Source organism: Nomascus leucogenys, chromosome 11 (assembly GCF_006542625.1).
Source record: "Nomascus leucogenys isolate Asia chromosome 11, Asia_NLE_v1, whole genome shotgun sequence".
Classification (NCBI taxonomy): domain Eukaryota; kingdom Metazoa; phylum Chordata; class Mammalia; order Primates; family Hylobatidae; genus Nomascus; species Nomascus leucogenys.
In genome coordinates, this window is record NC_044391.1 from 17,376,542 (window position 1) to 17,393,679 (window position 17,138).

Below are 17,138 nucleotides of genomic sequence, written 5' to 3' on the forward strand. Positions count from 1 at the left end.
TCATTGGTAGCTTGATGGGGATGGCATTGAATCTATAAATTACCTTGGGCAGTATGGCCATTTTCACGATATTGATTCTTCCAACCCCTGAGCATGGAATGTTCTTCCATTTGTTTGTATCCTCTTTTATTTCATTGAGCAGTGGTTTGTAGTTCTCCTTGAAGAGGTCCTTCACATCCCTTGTAAGTTGGATTCCTAGATATTTTATTCTCTTGGAAGCAATTGTGAATGGGAGTTCACTCATGATTTGGCTCTCTGTTTGTCTGTGATTGGTGTACAAGAATGCTTGTGATTTTTGTACATTGATTTTGTATCCTGAGACTTTGCTGAAGTTGCTAATCAGCTTAAGGAGATTTTGGGCTGAGACAATGGGGTTTTCTAGATATACAATCATGTCATCTGCAAACAGGGACAATTTGACTTCCTCTTTTCCTAATTGAATACCCTTTATTTCCTTCTCCTGCCTGATTGCCCTGGCCAGAACTTCCAGCACTATGTTGAATAGGAGGGGTGAGAGAGGGCATCCCTGTCTTGTACCAGTTTTCAAAGGGAATGCTTCCAGTTTTTGCCCATTCTGTATGATATTGGCTGTGGGTTTGTCATAGATAGCTCTTATTATTTTGAGATACGTCCCATCGATACCTAATTTATTGAGAGTTTTTAGCATGAAGGGTTGTTGAATTTTGTCAAAGGCCTTTTCTGCATCTATTGAGATAATCATGTGGTTTTTGTCTTTGGTTCTGCTTATATGCTGGATTACATTTATTGATTTGCGTATGTTGAACCAGCCTTGCATCCCAGGGATGAAGCCCACTTGATCATGGTGGATAAGCTTTTTGATGTGCTGCTGGATTCGGTTTGCCAGTATTTTATTGAGGATTTTTGCATCAATGTTCATCAAGGATATTGGTCTGAAATTCTCTTTTTTGGTTATGTCTCTGCCAGGCTTTGGTATTAGGACGATGCTGGCCTCATAAAATGAGTTAGGGAGGATTCCCTCTTTTTCTATTGATTGGAATAGTTTCAGAAGGAATGGTACCAGTTCCTCCTTGTACCTCTGGTAGAATTCGGCTGTGAATCCATCAGGTCCTGGACTCTTTTTGGTTGGTAAGCTATTGATTATTGCCACAATTTCAGAGCCTGTTATTGGTCTATTCAGAGATTCAACTTCTTCCTGGTTGAGTCTTGGGAGGGTGTATTTGTCAAGGAATTTATCCATTTCTTCTAGATTTTCTAGTTTATTTGCATAGAGGTGTTTGTAGTATTCTCTGATGGTAGATTGTATTTCTGTGGGATCGGTGGTGATACCCCCTTTTTCATTTTTTATTGCATCTATTTGATTCTTCTCTCTTTTCTTCTTTATTAGTCTTGCTAGCGGTCTATCAATTTTGTTGATCTTTTCAAAAAACCAGCTCCTGGATTCATTAATTTTTTGAAGGGTTTTTTAAACTGTCTCTCAGACCACAGTGCAATCAAACTAGAACTCAGGATTAAGAAACTCACTCAAAATTGATCAACTACATGGAAACTGAACAACCTGCTCCTGAATGAGTATGGGGTATATAATGAAATTAAGGCAGAAATAAAGATGTTCTTTGAAACCAAGGAGAACAAAGACACAACATACCAGAATCTCTGGGACACATTCAAAGCAGTGTGTAGAGGGAAATTTATAGCACTAAATGCCCATAAGAGAAAGCAGGAAAGATCCAAAATTGACACCCTAACATCACAATTAAAAGAACTAGAAAAGCAAGAGCAAACACATTCAAAAGCTAGCAGAAGGCTAGAAATAACTAAAATCAGAGCAGAACCGAGTTCAACTTTTCTACTGTTTCTAGTGGCAGACTTTCTAACAGACTCCATGACTCTCTACCCAATAACCCCATGGTTACCATGCAGCCAGAAGATTCTACTACAACTAAACTGAGAAAAATCCACTGTCTTCAAGTGAAAAATAATAGCATTAGAAAAGAACTCTGCAGAAAACAAAAAAAAAAAAAAAAAAAAAGAAAAAGAAAAAAAGAAAACAAAAATAAAAGGGGAAAAAAAAAAGAACTCTGCCTTAAAAGTCACAGGACGTGAGTTCTAGCTCCAGCAGTGTCCTGTCACTTAGCCATCTGAAGTAACAGATGCAAAGCTGCTATGTCAGCTCTGAAGTGGTATGATAAAATTATCAGAACTGAAATCTTAAAGCCTAATCCCACCAATAACAATTTTTAATTTTTCACTAAGAGTTGGGGGCGAAGTTGTAGGACACAGGGATATAATTTGTAAGTTACTTGTGAAATTCTCAGAGAAGAAAAAGAAATCTGTTTTCATCTTTCATTTTACAAAACAAAAATGAAATGGAGACACACAAAAGAGTACAGTAATATGAACCCATTCTAGCTAGCATTTCCTAACTCACTGTTCCCTGAAAACGCTATTTAGTGAAAAGTACTGCCTGTATATTTCTGAAAACTAATTTCACATCCAACATCCTTTCCAGTGGGTCTTCACATAGCCCTATTAAGTGGAACTGTATGACCGTCACTGCATTTCTTAGGACTCATCAGCCACAAACTTGAGAATTTAAAAGTAGAAGTCCAGGCTGGAGTGCAGTGGCGCGATCTCGGCTCACTGCAAGCTCCGCCTCCCGCGTTCACGCCATTCTCCTGCCTCAGCCTCCCGAGTAGCTGGGACTACAGGCTCCTGCCAGCCTGGGCGACAAAGCGAGACTCCGTCCCCCAAAAATAAAACATAAAAAATAAAAAAATAAAAGTAGACGTCACCTCCTGGCAAGAAAACTGATCCGTGTGACACCACAGATAGTAATCCCCATTAAATTAGCAGAGGCTAGATTTAAAGTTCATATCTTTTTATAAGAAAAGCTAACTAAGGAATGTTTAATCTCTGAAAGAAAAAATAGAAATGTATTTTATTGCAGCTTCTTGACTTCAATGTTTGATGGGGGAGGGGAGAAGAGAAATCTAAGTTCATTGCGCACAGGATGACACAAGGCTTACAGAAAAAAGACAACAGTGAAGGTCAAGGGAAGAAAAATGTTCAGAGTATGGGATGAGGTCACCCAAGGGGGCAGAATAATACATCCGTGAAATCAGTTTTCTCAACTTTCAATTATGCCCTACCACTTTGATTCTTATCATCTTAAACTTTTCCTCTTCCTTAGAAAGTGTCAGTCACCTTCTACTTCTTGATAGTCTCTGACCTTGATTCTGCAGTTTTCAGGGCTGAGTTTTCTCATCTCCTCATAAAACACTTTTTTCAGAGAAGTTCCCTCAACCATAGCTCCCATCAAACAATACAATTGACCTAAAGTCTGATATTCAGCTTCTCTCAACTGTTTTCATCTCATCTCCCAATCTGATTCATTCTAACCTTTCAGCTATCACTTGTGTGTTACTAAGGAGGTTTAACTTTGTCTTCACACACCTGGAACTCAATGTAGCAACATTCCAAACTAAGCCTTCGGAGGACAAACTATTTGACAGCATTTTGTATGTCAATTTGTCCCTTTATGTATAGAATAAATTTTTACAAATCTGATTAGACCTTCGTGTTTCACCTACAAAAATAAAACACTAAAGTCAATCTCTAATTTGGTGGCACGAAAGTTACTCAGTCTACAAACATTCCAGTGTTCTGCAGCTTTCTTAGGAGCCATGAGAGGATTACATATTCTGTCCATTAGGAGTTTATTCTCCTCTAGGAAGAAATTCTATAGTTGAAAAAAGTGTCATTTTTTTCCTAATACCGATTAAACAATGAAAACATATTTTATAGATCAAGTACCAAACAATATGTTAGGTATGGGGAAAAAAAAAAAACACTGGCTAATCAACTTATCATTGTACATGAGGATATAGCAACAAACATCTTCTAAATTCTAAATGTTATTCTCTCATCTTTTTGAAAAATATAGACAATTAAGAATAAAATCTACTACCAGGTATGGTGTTAGGTACCTAGCTACTCAGGAAGCTGAAGCAGGAGGATCACTTGAGCCCAAGGTTTTGAGACCATAGTAAACTGATTGTGCCTGTGAATAGCCACTGCACTCCAGCCTGCGCAGCATAGCAAGACTCGTCTCTAAAAAATTTATTTTTATAAATCCTTAAAAAATAAGAATACAATCTATAAAGAGAACATTAATCAATTAAAAATGACCCACAAAACAACATATCTGAGCCTTTAGATGTCATCTTTTAAAAAGTCCATTTATCTCTCCAGGATATTAACTTGCGTCACATTTCTATCAAGAGGTGAATGTTAGGGGTGTGCAGATGCCTCAGGATGGGGATAAGCACTTGTTCAATATATACTAGCAGTGTATTCCAAAGAGACAGTCCCATAGACATTAAGAACATAGACCCAAATTCTAGGCTTCCTGGTTTCAAATCTCAGTTCCCCCTTTTACCTAAATTTGTGACTCTGAGCTATTGTTTTAGTTTCCTAATCTGCTTTTTAAAAAGTGGGGGGGAAAGGCAAATTAATAAAAATATCTACTTTACAAGATTGTTGTAATGACTAAATGAATTGGAATGAATGCAGGTAAAGCATTTACAATTATACCTGGCATATAGCAAGTAAAGATTGGCTATTATGTTTTATTATTATTTTAGCCATTATTACCATCGCTATATTATTGTATAATTATGATTCCAGGACTGTAGATCACATTTATCACCTTATTTAACCCCCTTAACCACCTGTGAATGGCTGTCTCCAGGTCAAAGTCCAGAGTCCTTGGTAGGACAGAGAGGAGCCAGCCGACTGAGTTGCCAGAATCTCTGGCCCTTCCCACATTCTCCCTGAGTGCCAGCCATCCAGATCTCATATAGCACCCAGGAAAACCAGATGCTGCTCCACTTGGCACCTTCATCCTGTTTCCTACACCTGGAATGTCACTTGCATCAGGTTAAAGAATTTCTTCCCTCAGAATTCACCTCAGAGAGCCTCAGAGAATTAACATACACGGCTGAGAAAGCGTGATGCTTCCAGCTTTGTTCTTTTTGCTCAAAATTGCTTTGGCTATTCAGAATCTTTTGTGGTTCCATATGAGTTTAGGATTTTTTTTCTATTTCTAGAGATTCTTGAGGTTTTAATAGAGATTGCATTAAATCTGTAGACGACTTTGAGTAGTAAGAATATTTTAATAATACTAAGTATTCCAATCTATGAGCATGGGATAACTTTCCATTTATTTGTGTCTGCTTTCTTTAATCAGCATTTATCATTTTCAATGTACAAGTCTGTCACCTCCTTAAGTTTATTCTTAAGTATTTCATTATTTTTGATGCTATTATACATAGGATTGTTTTCTTGATTTCTCTTTGGATAGTTCATTATTAGTGCATAGAAATGCAACTGTTTAAAGTTTATTTTGTATCTTATAGCTTTGCTGACTTTATTTACTAGTTCTAACAGGTTTTTGTGTATGTGTGTAGAGTCTCTAGGGTTTTCTACACATAAGATCATATCATCTGCAAACGGAAATAATTTTGCTCCTCCCTTTCTGATTTGTATGCCTTTTATTGCTTTTTCTTGCCTAATTGCTTTGGCTAGGACCTTCAGTATTATGTTGAATAGAAGTGGTGAAGGTGAACAAGATTCTTGCCTTATGCCAGATCTTAGAAAAAAAAGCTTTCAGTTTTTCACAACTGAGTATAATATTAGCTATGTGCTTGTCCTATATGGCCTTTACTGTGTTGAGGTAATTTCCTTCTATGCCTAAGTTAAGAGTTTGTATCACAAAAGAGTATTGAATTTTGTCAAGTGTTCTTTCTGCATCTATTGAGATAATCATGTGGCTTTTGTCTTTCATCCTAATTATGTGGTATATCACATTGATTGAGCTGCATATGTTAACTCCTTCTTGAATCCCAGTGATAAATCCCACTTGGTCATGACATATTATTCTTTTAATGTGCTATTAAATTCAGTTTGCTATATTTTGCTCTAATCTTCATTATTTCCTTCCTTAGGCCAGTTTTTAGCTTAGCAGTTTATTCTTTTGCTAGTTCCTTGACTTGTAATGTTAGGCTGCTTGAAATATGTCTTTTCTTACTGTAGGTACTTATTGCTATAAACTGCTTTTGCTGTATCAAGTAAGTTTTACCATTTTTTGTTTCCATTTTCATTTGTCTCAAAATATTTTCTAATTTCCCTATGATTTCTTCTTTGACCCAATGGTTGTTTAAGAGTGTGGTTTAATTTCCATGTATTTATCAACTTTCCCATTTTCCTTTTGTTGTTGATTTCTGGTTTCACTCCATTGTAGTCAGAAAAAATATTTGGAATGATTTCAGTCTTCTTAAATTTGTTAAGAATCATTTTGTGACCTACTATATGATTTATCCTGGAGAATGTTTCATGTGTTTGAAAAGAACATGCATTCTGCTAGTTTTGGGTGGAATGTTCGGTGCATACCTGTTAGATCCATTTGGTCTATAAAGCTGTTTAAGTCTGCTGGTTTTGTTTTTGTTTGTTTGTTTTTGAGACGGAGTCTCGCTCTGACACCCAGGCTGGAATACAAGGGCACAGTCTCAGCTCACTGCAACCTCTGCCTCCCAGGTTCAAGCGATTCTCCCGCCTCAGCCTCCCAAGTAGCTGGGACTACATACAGGTGCATGCCACCACACCTGGCTGATTTTTTTGTATTTTTAGAAGAGACGGGGTTTCACTATGTTGGCCAGGCTGGTCTCGAACTCCTGACCTCACGATCCATCCACCTCGGCCTCCCAAAGTGCTGGGATTACAGGTGTGAGCTACTGCACCCAGCCTGCTGTTTCTTTACTGATTTTTCTGTCCACATGATCTGTCCATTACTGTAAGTAGGATATTTAATTCTCCTACAATTATTGTATTACTGTCTATTTTTCCCTTTAGAACTGTCAATGTTTGCTTTATATATTTAGATATTCTGATTTTGAGTGCATATATATTAATAATTATTCTCTCTTCATGTTGAGTTGACCCTTTTATCATTATGTAATTAACTTCCTTGTCCCTTGTGACAGTTTTTGACTTAAAGCCTATTTTGTGCAGATAGTGTAAGTCTGCTTATTTCTTAAGGTCCATTAAATATGGGTTATACCAATAGATTTGAGAAAAAAAAGTCTGTATTCGATTTTTTTTACTTGTCTGCATATAGCACTTTATCTAAAACAACTAAATATTAGAAGTTTATAACCAATTATTCAAATACTAGACTATAAACATTTATATGCATAAATATATAAAAGTCACGTTGGAAGCCAAATTAATTCACTATACTCTGTATGAGAAATACAAAAACTATACACACATATATACAACAGACATTATACATACATATATACACTTCTATATACATCTATATGTATTACTTCATATGAATTATTGATTCACATATTCTAAATACTAAAGCACAAGATTAAACAAAGTCCCTAAGACTATGACTGATTTGATGCTTTCCTAAATTAAAGATATCTTAATCATCTTTGTTTAGAAAGTGGTGTGTTGTATAGCTGAAGAACAAATTAATGGAAAAAATAGGAAAATAACATGGTATATTAAGGTTGTACCTGAAGTCATGGACTCAGATATATTTTAAAGAATAAGCAATTGAAGAGCTATACTCCCCAAATAAATGTGAGAATATAAAAAGGAGAAATATATTATGTTTATTTCCCCTTCAGAGTTCCAGACTTGTCTGAAAAATATGTAAAGGAACTCTCTCCTTACTTATACCCCAGATCAGACCTTTATTTCTAAGGTTTGGTTTGAAGCAAAAGGGCTTTGTCCCAAATGAGAAAGAGAGAACATAGCCCAGGAAACTACTCTATCCTCTCTGATGATCTAAGAACGTCCAGTGAAACTGAGAGGTTCAAGGAAAGATTTTAGAAGCCATTGTTCTTCAAGAATAAATGAGGAGAATGACCCAACAGTGAAGAAGAGATGGATTGGAACAGGGGTTATATCCCTTTGGTCTGAGATTAAAACAAAGAGTTTTGTGGTTCAGGAATGGCATGCTACTTGCAAGACCTTGAATGATGGATGATGCCCACAGATGCTAAACTCTTGGCACCAGGGCCTTAAGAGAAGTGCCAATGTTCCCTGTGGCTGAGCCTGGAGCTAGCAGAGAGGAGGAGAGAGATGAGATCATCTCAGTGGCCTGCCCAGAGAAGCACTAAGCAACTGATGAGTTCTCCACAGCAGAGAGGACAAAAGGACAATGGGGATCAGTGTCAACTAACAACCAGAAGCCTCTTCATGCTATTTCCTGAGCCCTTTAAGCTTCAGAGTCACATATACCCCAGGGTTCTAGAACAACAAAAACTGATACCTGACTTCTCATTAACTTCACTCAGAGGAGCCTTGCAGCCAGATCTTATGTAATCTTTAAAAAACAAATATATAATATAGCTTGCCAATCAATTATCTGAAAAAATTTCCAACTGCTTCATAAACATTCCTATAATCCTTTTCCTCAGGAAAGGCCTCCCCCACTGCTTCTTTCTGAGAAAGAAGAAAAGAGATACCCGATTACATTTTAAAGAATTTTTAGCAATTCCCACAAAGGCCAAATTCTGGGTTTCATTTTACTTTGAGACATTTAAGATCTGTGTAAATCATGTTCCACACAATCACTCTCCTAAATATTCTTCACTTACTTGAAATTGCCATGTTCTACTACTTAATTTTCTTTTTCTGTATGAGTCAATTGGTGGGTCCACCACTGAGTTTTATGTCCCCCTTATGGAGACCTGGAAGCTTCTCCAGGCTGTCATCTTTGAGTGGCAGGTTAACTCAGTGGGTAAGACACAGGCTCTAGAATCAGACATGTCTGTCTTTGAATCCTAGACCTGCCACATCCGGGCTATATGACATAAGGTAAATTACTTCACCACTGTAAGTGTGAGTTTCTTTTTTAATAAAATGGAAACACTGATCCTAGTTATCTGAGATGGCTGTTGTGAGGATACAATGGGATAATGACATAAGCTCTAAGCACAATGTTTGGCACATAATCAGTACTTGAGAAATGGTAGTTATTATTAGCAATAGAAAATCTAAGCTCCTGAAGAAATATCCAGTTACTATGACACTGCCTTCAGCAGCCAAACACTAATGACTAGTTTAAGTGACACAGTTAAAGTTATGAATTGTGCTTCTAAGTTGCTTAAGCCTATTAACTTACTTGTGAGTTTTAAAACAATTTGTCTTTAACACAAGAAAATGTTCACAGATCTAAGGCCAGACAGACAAATTCCAGAGCAAATGTAAGTATACTATACAGGAATACTTGGAAATTCAGACTTCAGACAAAATACAAAGATAAAAAATGTCCCAGCCAAAAGTATTATTATTTTTGAAGTATTATCAGAAAAGTATTATCACTTTTAAAGCAAGAATCACTTTTAAGGTAAGTAATAACTAATAGTGACCTGATTAGTAGTCAGAATTTTTAGAAAAGTGCTTGCTAGAGTGTCATATTCCAAATGTTATCTGTGGAACCTTATAGTATATAATGAGCAAAAACGTCTCTGGCAACACTTAACTAAAACTAATTCCTATGCAAGCATCAATTCTGTAACAGATTTTTGACCACTAGCCAACAAATGTAATCAGTGCTATGCTGATAAGTATTTAAAATCCAGCTCCCAAGGGAAGGGAGGCCCTTAATTTGTAGTGTTTGCCAGTTTTCATGGATACAATACTCTACAATGGCCCATTTCAAACCAACAACCAGTTCTCAAAAACCAGCGCTAGCCAAGACTACCATACCACCTAGATATGAAGTTGGCATTCAAAATGATTAGGCAGTCCACTTGAATAGGGTTGTTACAAGGAAACCAAGGAATTAGCCCACAAATGAAAAGTAAACATAGATAAATGATATATAAATTTTTCTAGGCAAGTGACTGAAGCAAATTTACAGTGGGCTAATTACATAGGTATGATTCAGGCTCTGTTTCCCTTTCAACCACATTCCTCTGTCACTGAGAGCTTATCTGCCCTCTGCACCAGTGGTTTCACACACTTGCATCAACTTCTTCTATACAGACGTTCTTGTCTCTTAAGTCTTGTCTCTTAAGACTGTTGCTACACTGAAGCTTTCACCTGCCCACTTGAGGGACTCTCAGGTTCCCCCTGAATTCACTCATTAATATCATTCACCAAGAAATAATGGTATTTTTCCCTAACTTTCCTCATAAGATTATTGCAGTTTCCCTTTTATCAGTAAATCTACCAATTATGCTAAAACTCCTCCAGCTAGTGACAGAGGAATGCTCTCTATGAATAGAAAGAAATTAGTTATCCACTTAACAATTTGCTTACCTGATCTTTCATTTGGGAACAGAAAAACTAAGCTTTTAGGAATACCACTTAGAAGACTGCAGGAAAACCCAAATACACTCCCTCTCTTTTATTTCCAGCTTCAAACTTTAGTCTACCCCTCTACTATTTTGCTGCAGGAACCCCTAACTCACTAAATTAAAGGATTTTAAAAAGTAAAGTTTTAAGTGAAAATAAATTTACATTTATTTCATATTTCTCCATTAATTTATAATGTTGTACTTCAAACCTCCCAAAAGACAAGCTGTTGAATGTGATATCCAGCAATTCTATAATCTCTCTGTAGGTTATATTAAAAAAAATAAGTTATTTCTATGGCTAAAAAAAAATCCACTGCAAGATGAAAGATTTCTGTGGATGGATGGTGGTAATAATAGTAAACAATATGAATATATTTAATGCCCCTGAACTAGACACATAGAAATGATGACGATGGTAAATTTTAAGTTATGTGTATTTCAACAGAATTTTTTAACATTTTTAAAATAAGAACAAATCCATTAAAAAGAAACTTTGCCACTCTGCCCTCCTATGGTTTCAAATAAGAAAATAGATTTTTTAAAAAAATAATAATATTCTTTAATATTGCCTTGTCTCATTACAGACTTGAGATATAAGGGCATCTAGTGATGAGAAAGGCTGCATTTATTCTGCTAGATATCGATGCCATATGCTCATTTTTGTAAGGTCTCCTACATTCATTATAATTAATATCTAGGGCTAATATGAAGAGGTAATTGTTTAATCAAGAAAACAAATGGTCAAAAAGACAAAACATACTGCATTCTTTGCCTCTCACTGGGTCAGGCAGGCCAGAGCAGTCCACTGCAGAATTTGGAATGGCAACTCTCCACCTGGAGCCACTGCTATCACATTCCGTATATTCAAAGTGATAATCTTTCTGCAAACAATCACAAAAACAAGCCTTTGTTAGAGCCAATTCTAATGGGACAACTGTGCTTTCTCTATCACCCCAAGCCCCTGTTTCCAAGCTGTACCCTCTCCTTGATTCTTATCCCTCCCCTATCCCACCCACGCCAAGCAGCTTATTGATCAAAGAGGTATGGTGCTAGACATAGAGTAGGTGCTGAGGAGACGATGCAGGACAGGACAGTCAACGCTGTCAGGTTGTAACCATTATCCTTTCATCTCACCCATCCAGAAAAGCTACAGAACACTTCCCTATCTCTTGCAAGCTTTTTAAGCTCTAAATAACTGATAGATGTGAGTAGGAGAAAGAGCAAAATAACACTAGGAATTTGACTACTGTCACTGTCCCATGTGTTTCAAAGAAAGAAACAAGAGAACAATTTCCATTGACCTAATTCTCACTCTGAAAATTTAACAGAAAGTGTAAAAATTAGTCATCAAATACTAATAAAAGACTATAAGTTTTTAAAGCAGCTCTCCCAGGCTTAATACACATGTACCACAGCAGGTTGCCATCAATTACAGACTATTAAAATTGACCATTAATTACAACTGCCAAATTAAAACCAATCCCCAACCCACTTGTCTCCAGCCTTTGGTTGTTTTGAAATTCTCACAATGACCTCCCTTGGTCAGAGCACATTACACATAAGTGATATTTAAACTGAGAAGAACCCAAACAAAATATTATTGGAGCATTTTAAGAATGTGAGAAATTCCAAATCTACCCCAAATTGTTTTCAGTTCAATACCTTACTTATTCTGTTCAAAATCCTGGATGTGGCTATTCTGCTGCATCCACACTGTTTTGCCTCCTTCACTGTGTCAATGACAAGTGAGAATAGAAACATCAAGCCACATCACCATGGGGAAATCAGGAATGAGAAGGCCATTGTCCTTGACCTTCTCTGCACAGCACACTTTGCTAACAATGACTGTCCTAATTTTAACATTTTTTGCAATCTAGATAAGCTGAGATTTCCCAAATCATCAAGTCTGGGTTCCCTTTTATTTAACAGTTCTTCCCTCAATGTATCTTGCTTCTCTCATAATTACTATAAGCAACAAGAAGAACCCAGGCCATTCCTTCAGCACTTTGCTTGGAAATCTGCTCAGCTAAATATCCAAGCTCACCTTACAAGTTTTGCTTTCCACACAAACATAGGACTACAATTCTGCTAAGCTTTCTGCCACTATATTGAAGGGGTCACCTTTCCTCCAATTTCCTGGAGGAAACATTGGAATAAATATTTATTTATTTATGAGACATTCCTCTTTTCTTTCGGGGCCCTCACTAGTATCACTTTCAATATTTTTAAAAATATTCTGCTTATGACAATTTACATATTCTTTAAGATGATGCAGACATTTTCTGCCATGCTTCTCACTTCCTTCGGGGCCTTCACGGGCAGTCTCTAAAATCCACATTTCTACCAACAGTCTGTTCAAGGCCATCTAGACTTCACTAGCATGCACCTCAAAATTCTCCCAGCCTCTGCCCATTATCCAATTCTACAGCCACATTCCCACTTTCAGGTGTTTGTTACAACAACACTTCCCTTCCAGGTACCAAAATCTGTATTCGTTTCCCATAACAGCTGTAATAATTAGCAGAAACTTAGCAACTTAAAACAACAGAAATATATTCTCTCACAGTTCTGGAGCCTGGAAGTTCAAAAGCTGTATTACAAGGCTGATCAAGGTATCGCCAGGCCACACTCCCTTAGGCAGCTTGAGGGGAGAATCCACTCCTTGACCCTTCCAGGTTCTGGCGGCTGCCAGCATTTATTGCCTTGTGGCTTCATCACTCCAGTCTCTGCCTCTGTGGTACCATTGCCTTCTCTTCCTCTTGTGATAGCATTTAGGGCCCATCACAGTAACCTCACTTTCTCAAGATTCTCACTTTAAATCTTCAAAGTCCTATTTTGTCATATAAAAATAATATTTACAGGTTCTGGGGATTAGGACTTGGATTTTTTGGAGGACAGGGGCAGTAGGAAGGAGTATGATTCAGCCTACCACACCCTCCCATGGTAGAATAGCCTTGACCTGCCATGTATTTGCATAATGGCTGTCTTGTTTCTCTTGTTCCTTGTTATTTGTATTAGAACGTATGTCTTGGCTAGGAGCTGTGCCTCAGCCCTGTAATCCCAGCATTTTGGGATGCCAAGGTGGGCAGATCACTTGAGGTCAGGAGTTTAAGACCAGCCTGGTCAACATGGCAAAACCCTGTCTCTACTAAAAATAGAAAAATTAGCCGGGCATGATGGTGTGCGCCTCCCAGCTACTTGTGAGGCTGAGGCATGAGAATCACTTGAATGCTGTTGGCAGAGGTTGCAGTGAGCTGAGATTGAACCACTGTACTCCAGCCTGGGCAACGGAACAAGACTCCATCTCAAAAATAAAATAAAATAATGTCTGTCTTATTTCCATGTTCCACTGAGAAGATTCTGGCCCCTGTATATAAAATTTAGGTGATTTCTTATCATCCTAGCAAAATAATGATACTGTGAAGTCACATGAATTTCAAATAAAGCAAGGCCTCTGAATAAAACAGGTAAGCTCCAAAAAACTTTTCTCCATCACTGCCTCTGTTATTCAGTCTGCCAGTTATGAGATGAGAACAGCAATCAGAACACGGAAAAGGTATTGTGTGTTCTGGCTGTAATGTTGGATGTCACGTGCCAATTAATTTTCCTAAGACTCCTTTATCCTATCTGCCTTCTCTAGATTACTCAAGGACTCTAATTAGAAGGCTACAGCTACTATTGTTACCAAACTCTTAGGAGTTCAGCAGGAAGCTTTAATTTATTTCTTTATAATTTAAAAATACTGAAATGCAAACCTATTTCATACGGAGGGCAGACCTTGGGGTCAGGGATTTAGATTGTAGCCCAAATCATATGGGTTTTATTTTAAATTATTTAACAGGCTACTTCATGTGGGCTGGTAACAAATAATAAAAAACAACAAAAAAAAATCTGCTTCTAAAGTCAATCCTTAAATCCATAGAAAGATCTAAGAAACAGTGTGGTACAGTAAAATTGCAAAAGGTACGACGTATATTTTCCAAATATTCTGAATGGCATTCAGGGTACTGAATAAAGAGAATTATAGCACATATGTTTTCAGATTTATAGGTAACACCCCAAAACTCTAACCACAGATGAAAGTAAACATTGAGCACTTAAAACTGGCCCCTTGGAAATGGAAATTTTCAAAGGATAATTTAAAAGAAAAAGTAGATTATTTCTCATACAAATAGAAAATTAATACATGTCAAAAACTTTGTCATTATTTAGCAAATCAACCAGTAAGATGTTATCACCAATTCAAAGGAGAATTCGAAGGACATACCAAAACAGGCAATTAGGAAAGTGAAATGAGTTTATTGGGAGATGCAAAACTGGTAAATATCCAGAGGGTAATAATCAATTGCATTTCAAAGGATAAAATACATTTCATTTCTATGGACAAAAATCATTTGTATTATTATCAGTTACCCACAACTCAGCATTCTAAAATAGTCCAAAGACAATGAAAGGTGCAGGCTGCTATAGAAACTGATCATTCTGAAAGGTGCACTAAAAAGCACATCCAATAATCTTTTCTGCCTATTTTAGCATGCTTCACAATTTTTCCTGACAAGGGGAAAATTCTTGACAATTTTCCCTACACTTCAGGGCTTCTGACAGTTTATCAACAAACACATTGATATGAGCCAGAGCACACTCCAAACAACAGAACATCAGCTCACAAGCCACACTTTCCAAATTATAAACTGGAAGAAGTGCTTGGGCCCATGCCAACTCAAAGGATGGCAGTTATTTAGACATTCTGCAAAGCGCAGAATGCTGGGGTGTGGAGACACTGCCCCAAATAATAAAACAATAAAATTCCCTATAAACCTTGCATTATAAATATATGGAAACCAGGAAACACCCCAAGAAGAAATAGAGCATGGAATTACTCCTGATCACAAAACACTTAAGGGAAAATTACCCTTCCATATAAATCATGGCACACTACACAGACACGAACTTGCACACACTGACATGCACATTCACAAATCAAAGTACAGATATGAATCCTTGAATAACAAAAATTCAAATTGTGTTATCTTACACCAAAAACACAAAAATTCAGGATACATCCAAATAAATACTGATGTCATGGTACCCCCTCAAACACCAAAGTCATCCACACTACAAAAGCTGCATGGTGCTCACTGAAATCCCCAGGGAATCATCTCCCAATTCTGATAACAATACTTACAGTTAAAATATAGACTAGATAATTTTTCAAATAAATCTCACAAATAAAAATAATATGTATATATGTTGACACATTGACCATATATATTTTTATATACTGACATTAACATATATTGCATCTTAGATATGATTTATGCATATAGCAATATATCATTTTTATTAATATATATCATTCTTTATTTCCTGACAGTTAATTATTAAATAATTATGATGGCCTAAGGGTTATGGGAGAAATTTTAAGTAACACATAGTCCCTGTACTCAGTAAGCTTATGATTTTGTTGAAGTAGACAACACACACAAAAAACATAACTTTATAAGAACATAAAGAATAAGGGCTCAAAGTGGAACAGTGACATCACAAGTCAGTGTCCAAGTAAAAACTTTTGTCAAAATTTCCAATAAAATTCCTTAACTCTCAGATTTTCTAAGGACCTTTAAATGTTAGAATCGCATTCAATAGCGTATGTGTGGAAGAGTATACAAAATGTGACCCTATTTTATTATGATTTCAAAGTCAGAAGAAAGCTCTGTGAGCTGGAACAGTGAGAAAAGGCTTTAAGGAGAAGACCCTGAAATATGGGAGGATTTGTAACTATATTAGCACTTACCAGTTCCTTTGAAAATAGCTAGTTTGATGGGATGTGGTAAGCAGCAAGATCAAGCCTGGTGAAACTATGCCAAAAGGTGTGCAGTGAAATACATCAGCCTAGGGTGGATGAATAGGTGAGTGAGTGAATGTAGTCTCCTGGTCTTCTATACTCAGATTTGCTCACATTAGTAAACTGCCAATGAGAAAATCAGCTCCCTGATTGCTCCCTGTCTATCTTCTGTAGGCAGTTAAGAGTTGACCGCAGTTAATTATCAAGATACAGCAGTTGACCACAAATTCTAGTACAGAATCAAAAGCAGCAGAGGCAGTAGAAAGCCTCTATCTTCAAAGCAGAGAAAATGATGGTACCTAGAACACACACAGATGGAAAGGACAAAAAGAAGCAAATGTAATTAATTTTCTTCATTTCATTTCATTTTGTTCATGTAAAATTTCTTCTCTTTGAATTTTTTAATGTGAAATGTTGAGAACAGCATAACCTTGCATTTGATGAGACCGCAAATCCTCTGGGAGAAAGGCTTCCGAATTTAAGTGCTCAGCAAAGCACTTGGCACACTTATTTGAGAGAGCAAAATCGGCAAGAGGAAAAAAGGGAGACAGCACGAGATTGCAGTGGCACAATTATTTCAATTCCAATTGCAATGAGTGTGCACGCCTCATTATACTATGTGGAAAGGCCAAAAGCAGGAGAATACTTAATGCAGAAATACATGCAACTTATATGAGCTCCTTTAGCCTATATTATTAAGTACATGAGCACAGAACTGTGCAGCAATATTTATATTCAAGTTTTTCTTTTATAAAAGGAACATGATGTTATCATGGAAACCTGCTAAGTAATATGTATCTGATCTATTTATGACACATCCTTTTCACTGTGGCCACTGTATTTCTTTTAGAAATTATTTTGGAAAAAGTTCATATTTTAAACCTGAGTTCAATGTCTATCTTTGTAAACAGGTGCTCAATTCATTTTTG

General features: G+C 36.8%; 1 protein-coding gene across 5 annotated transcripts in view; it reads right to left on the minus strand.

The window, feature by feature from the left end:
• Positions 1 to 17,138, minus strand: part of KIAA1324L (KIAA1324 like) — a 229,313-nt gene that overhangs the window by 130,874 nt on the left and 81,301 nt on the right. For 3 of the 5 annotated variants that reach the window (XM_030822020.1, XM_012510231.2, XM_030822021.1), the window contains exon 2: positions 11,125 to 11,245. The exons of 1 other annotated variant lie outside the window; for it this stretch is intronic. In XM_030822020.1, the coding sequence (XP_030677880.1) occupies positions 11,125 to 11,245 (121 nt within the window). Of the gene's footprint in view, positions 1 to 2,774; positions 2,780 to 11,124; positions 11,246 to 17,138 lie in introns of those variants that run through there. One more of the 5 variants, XM_030822023.1, reaches the window with a different exon arrangement.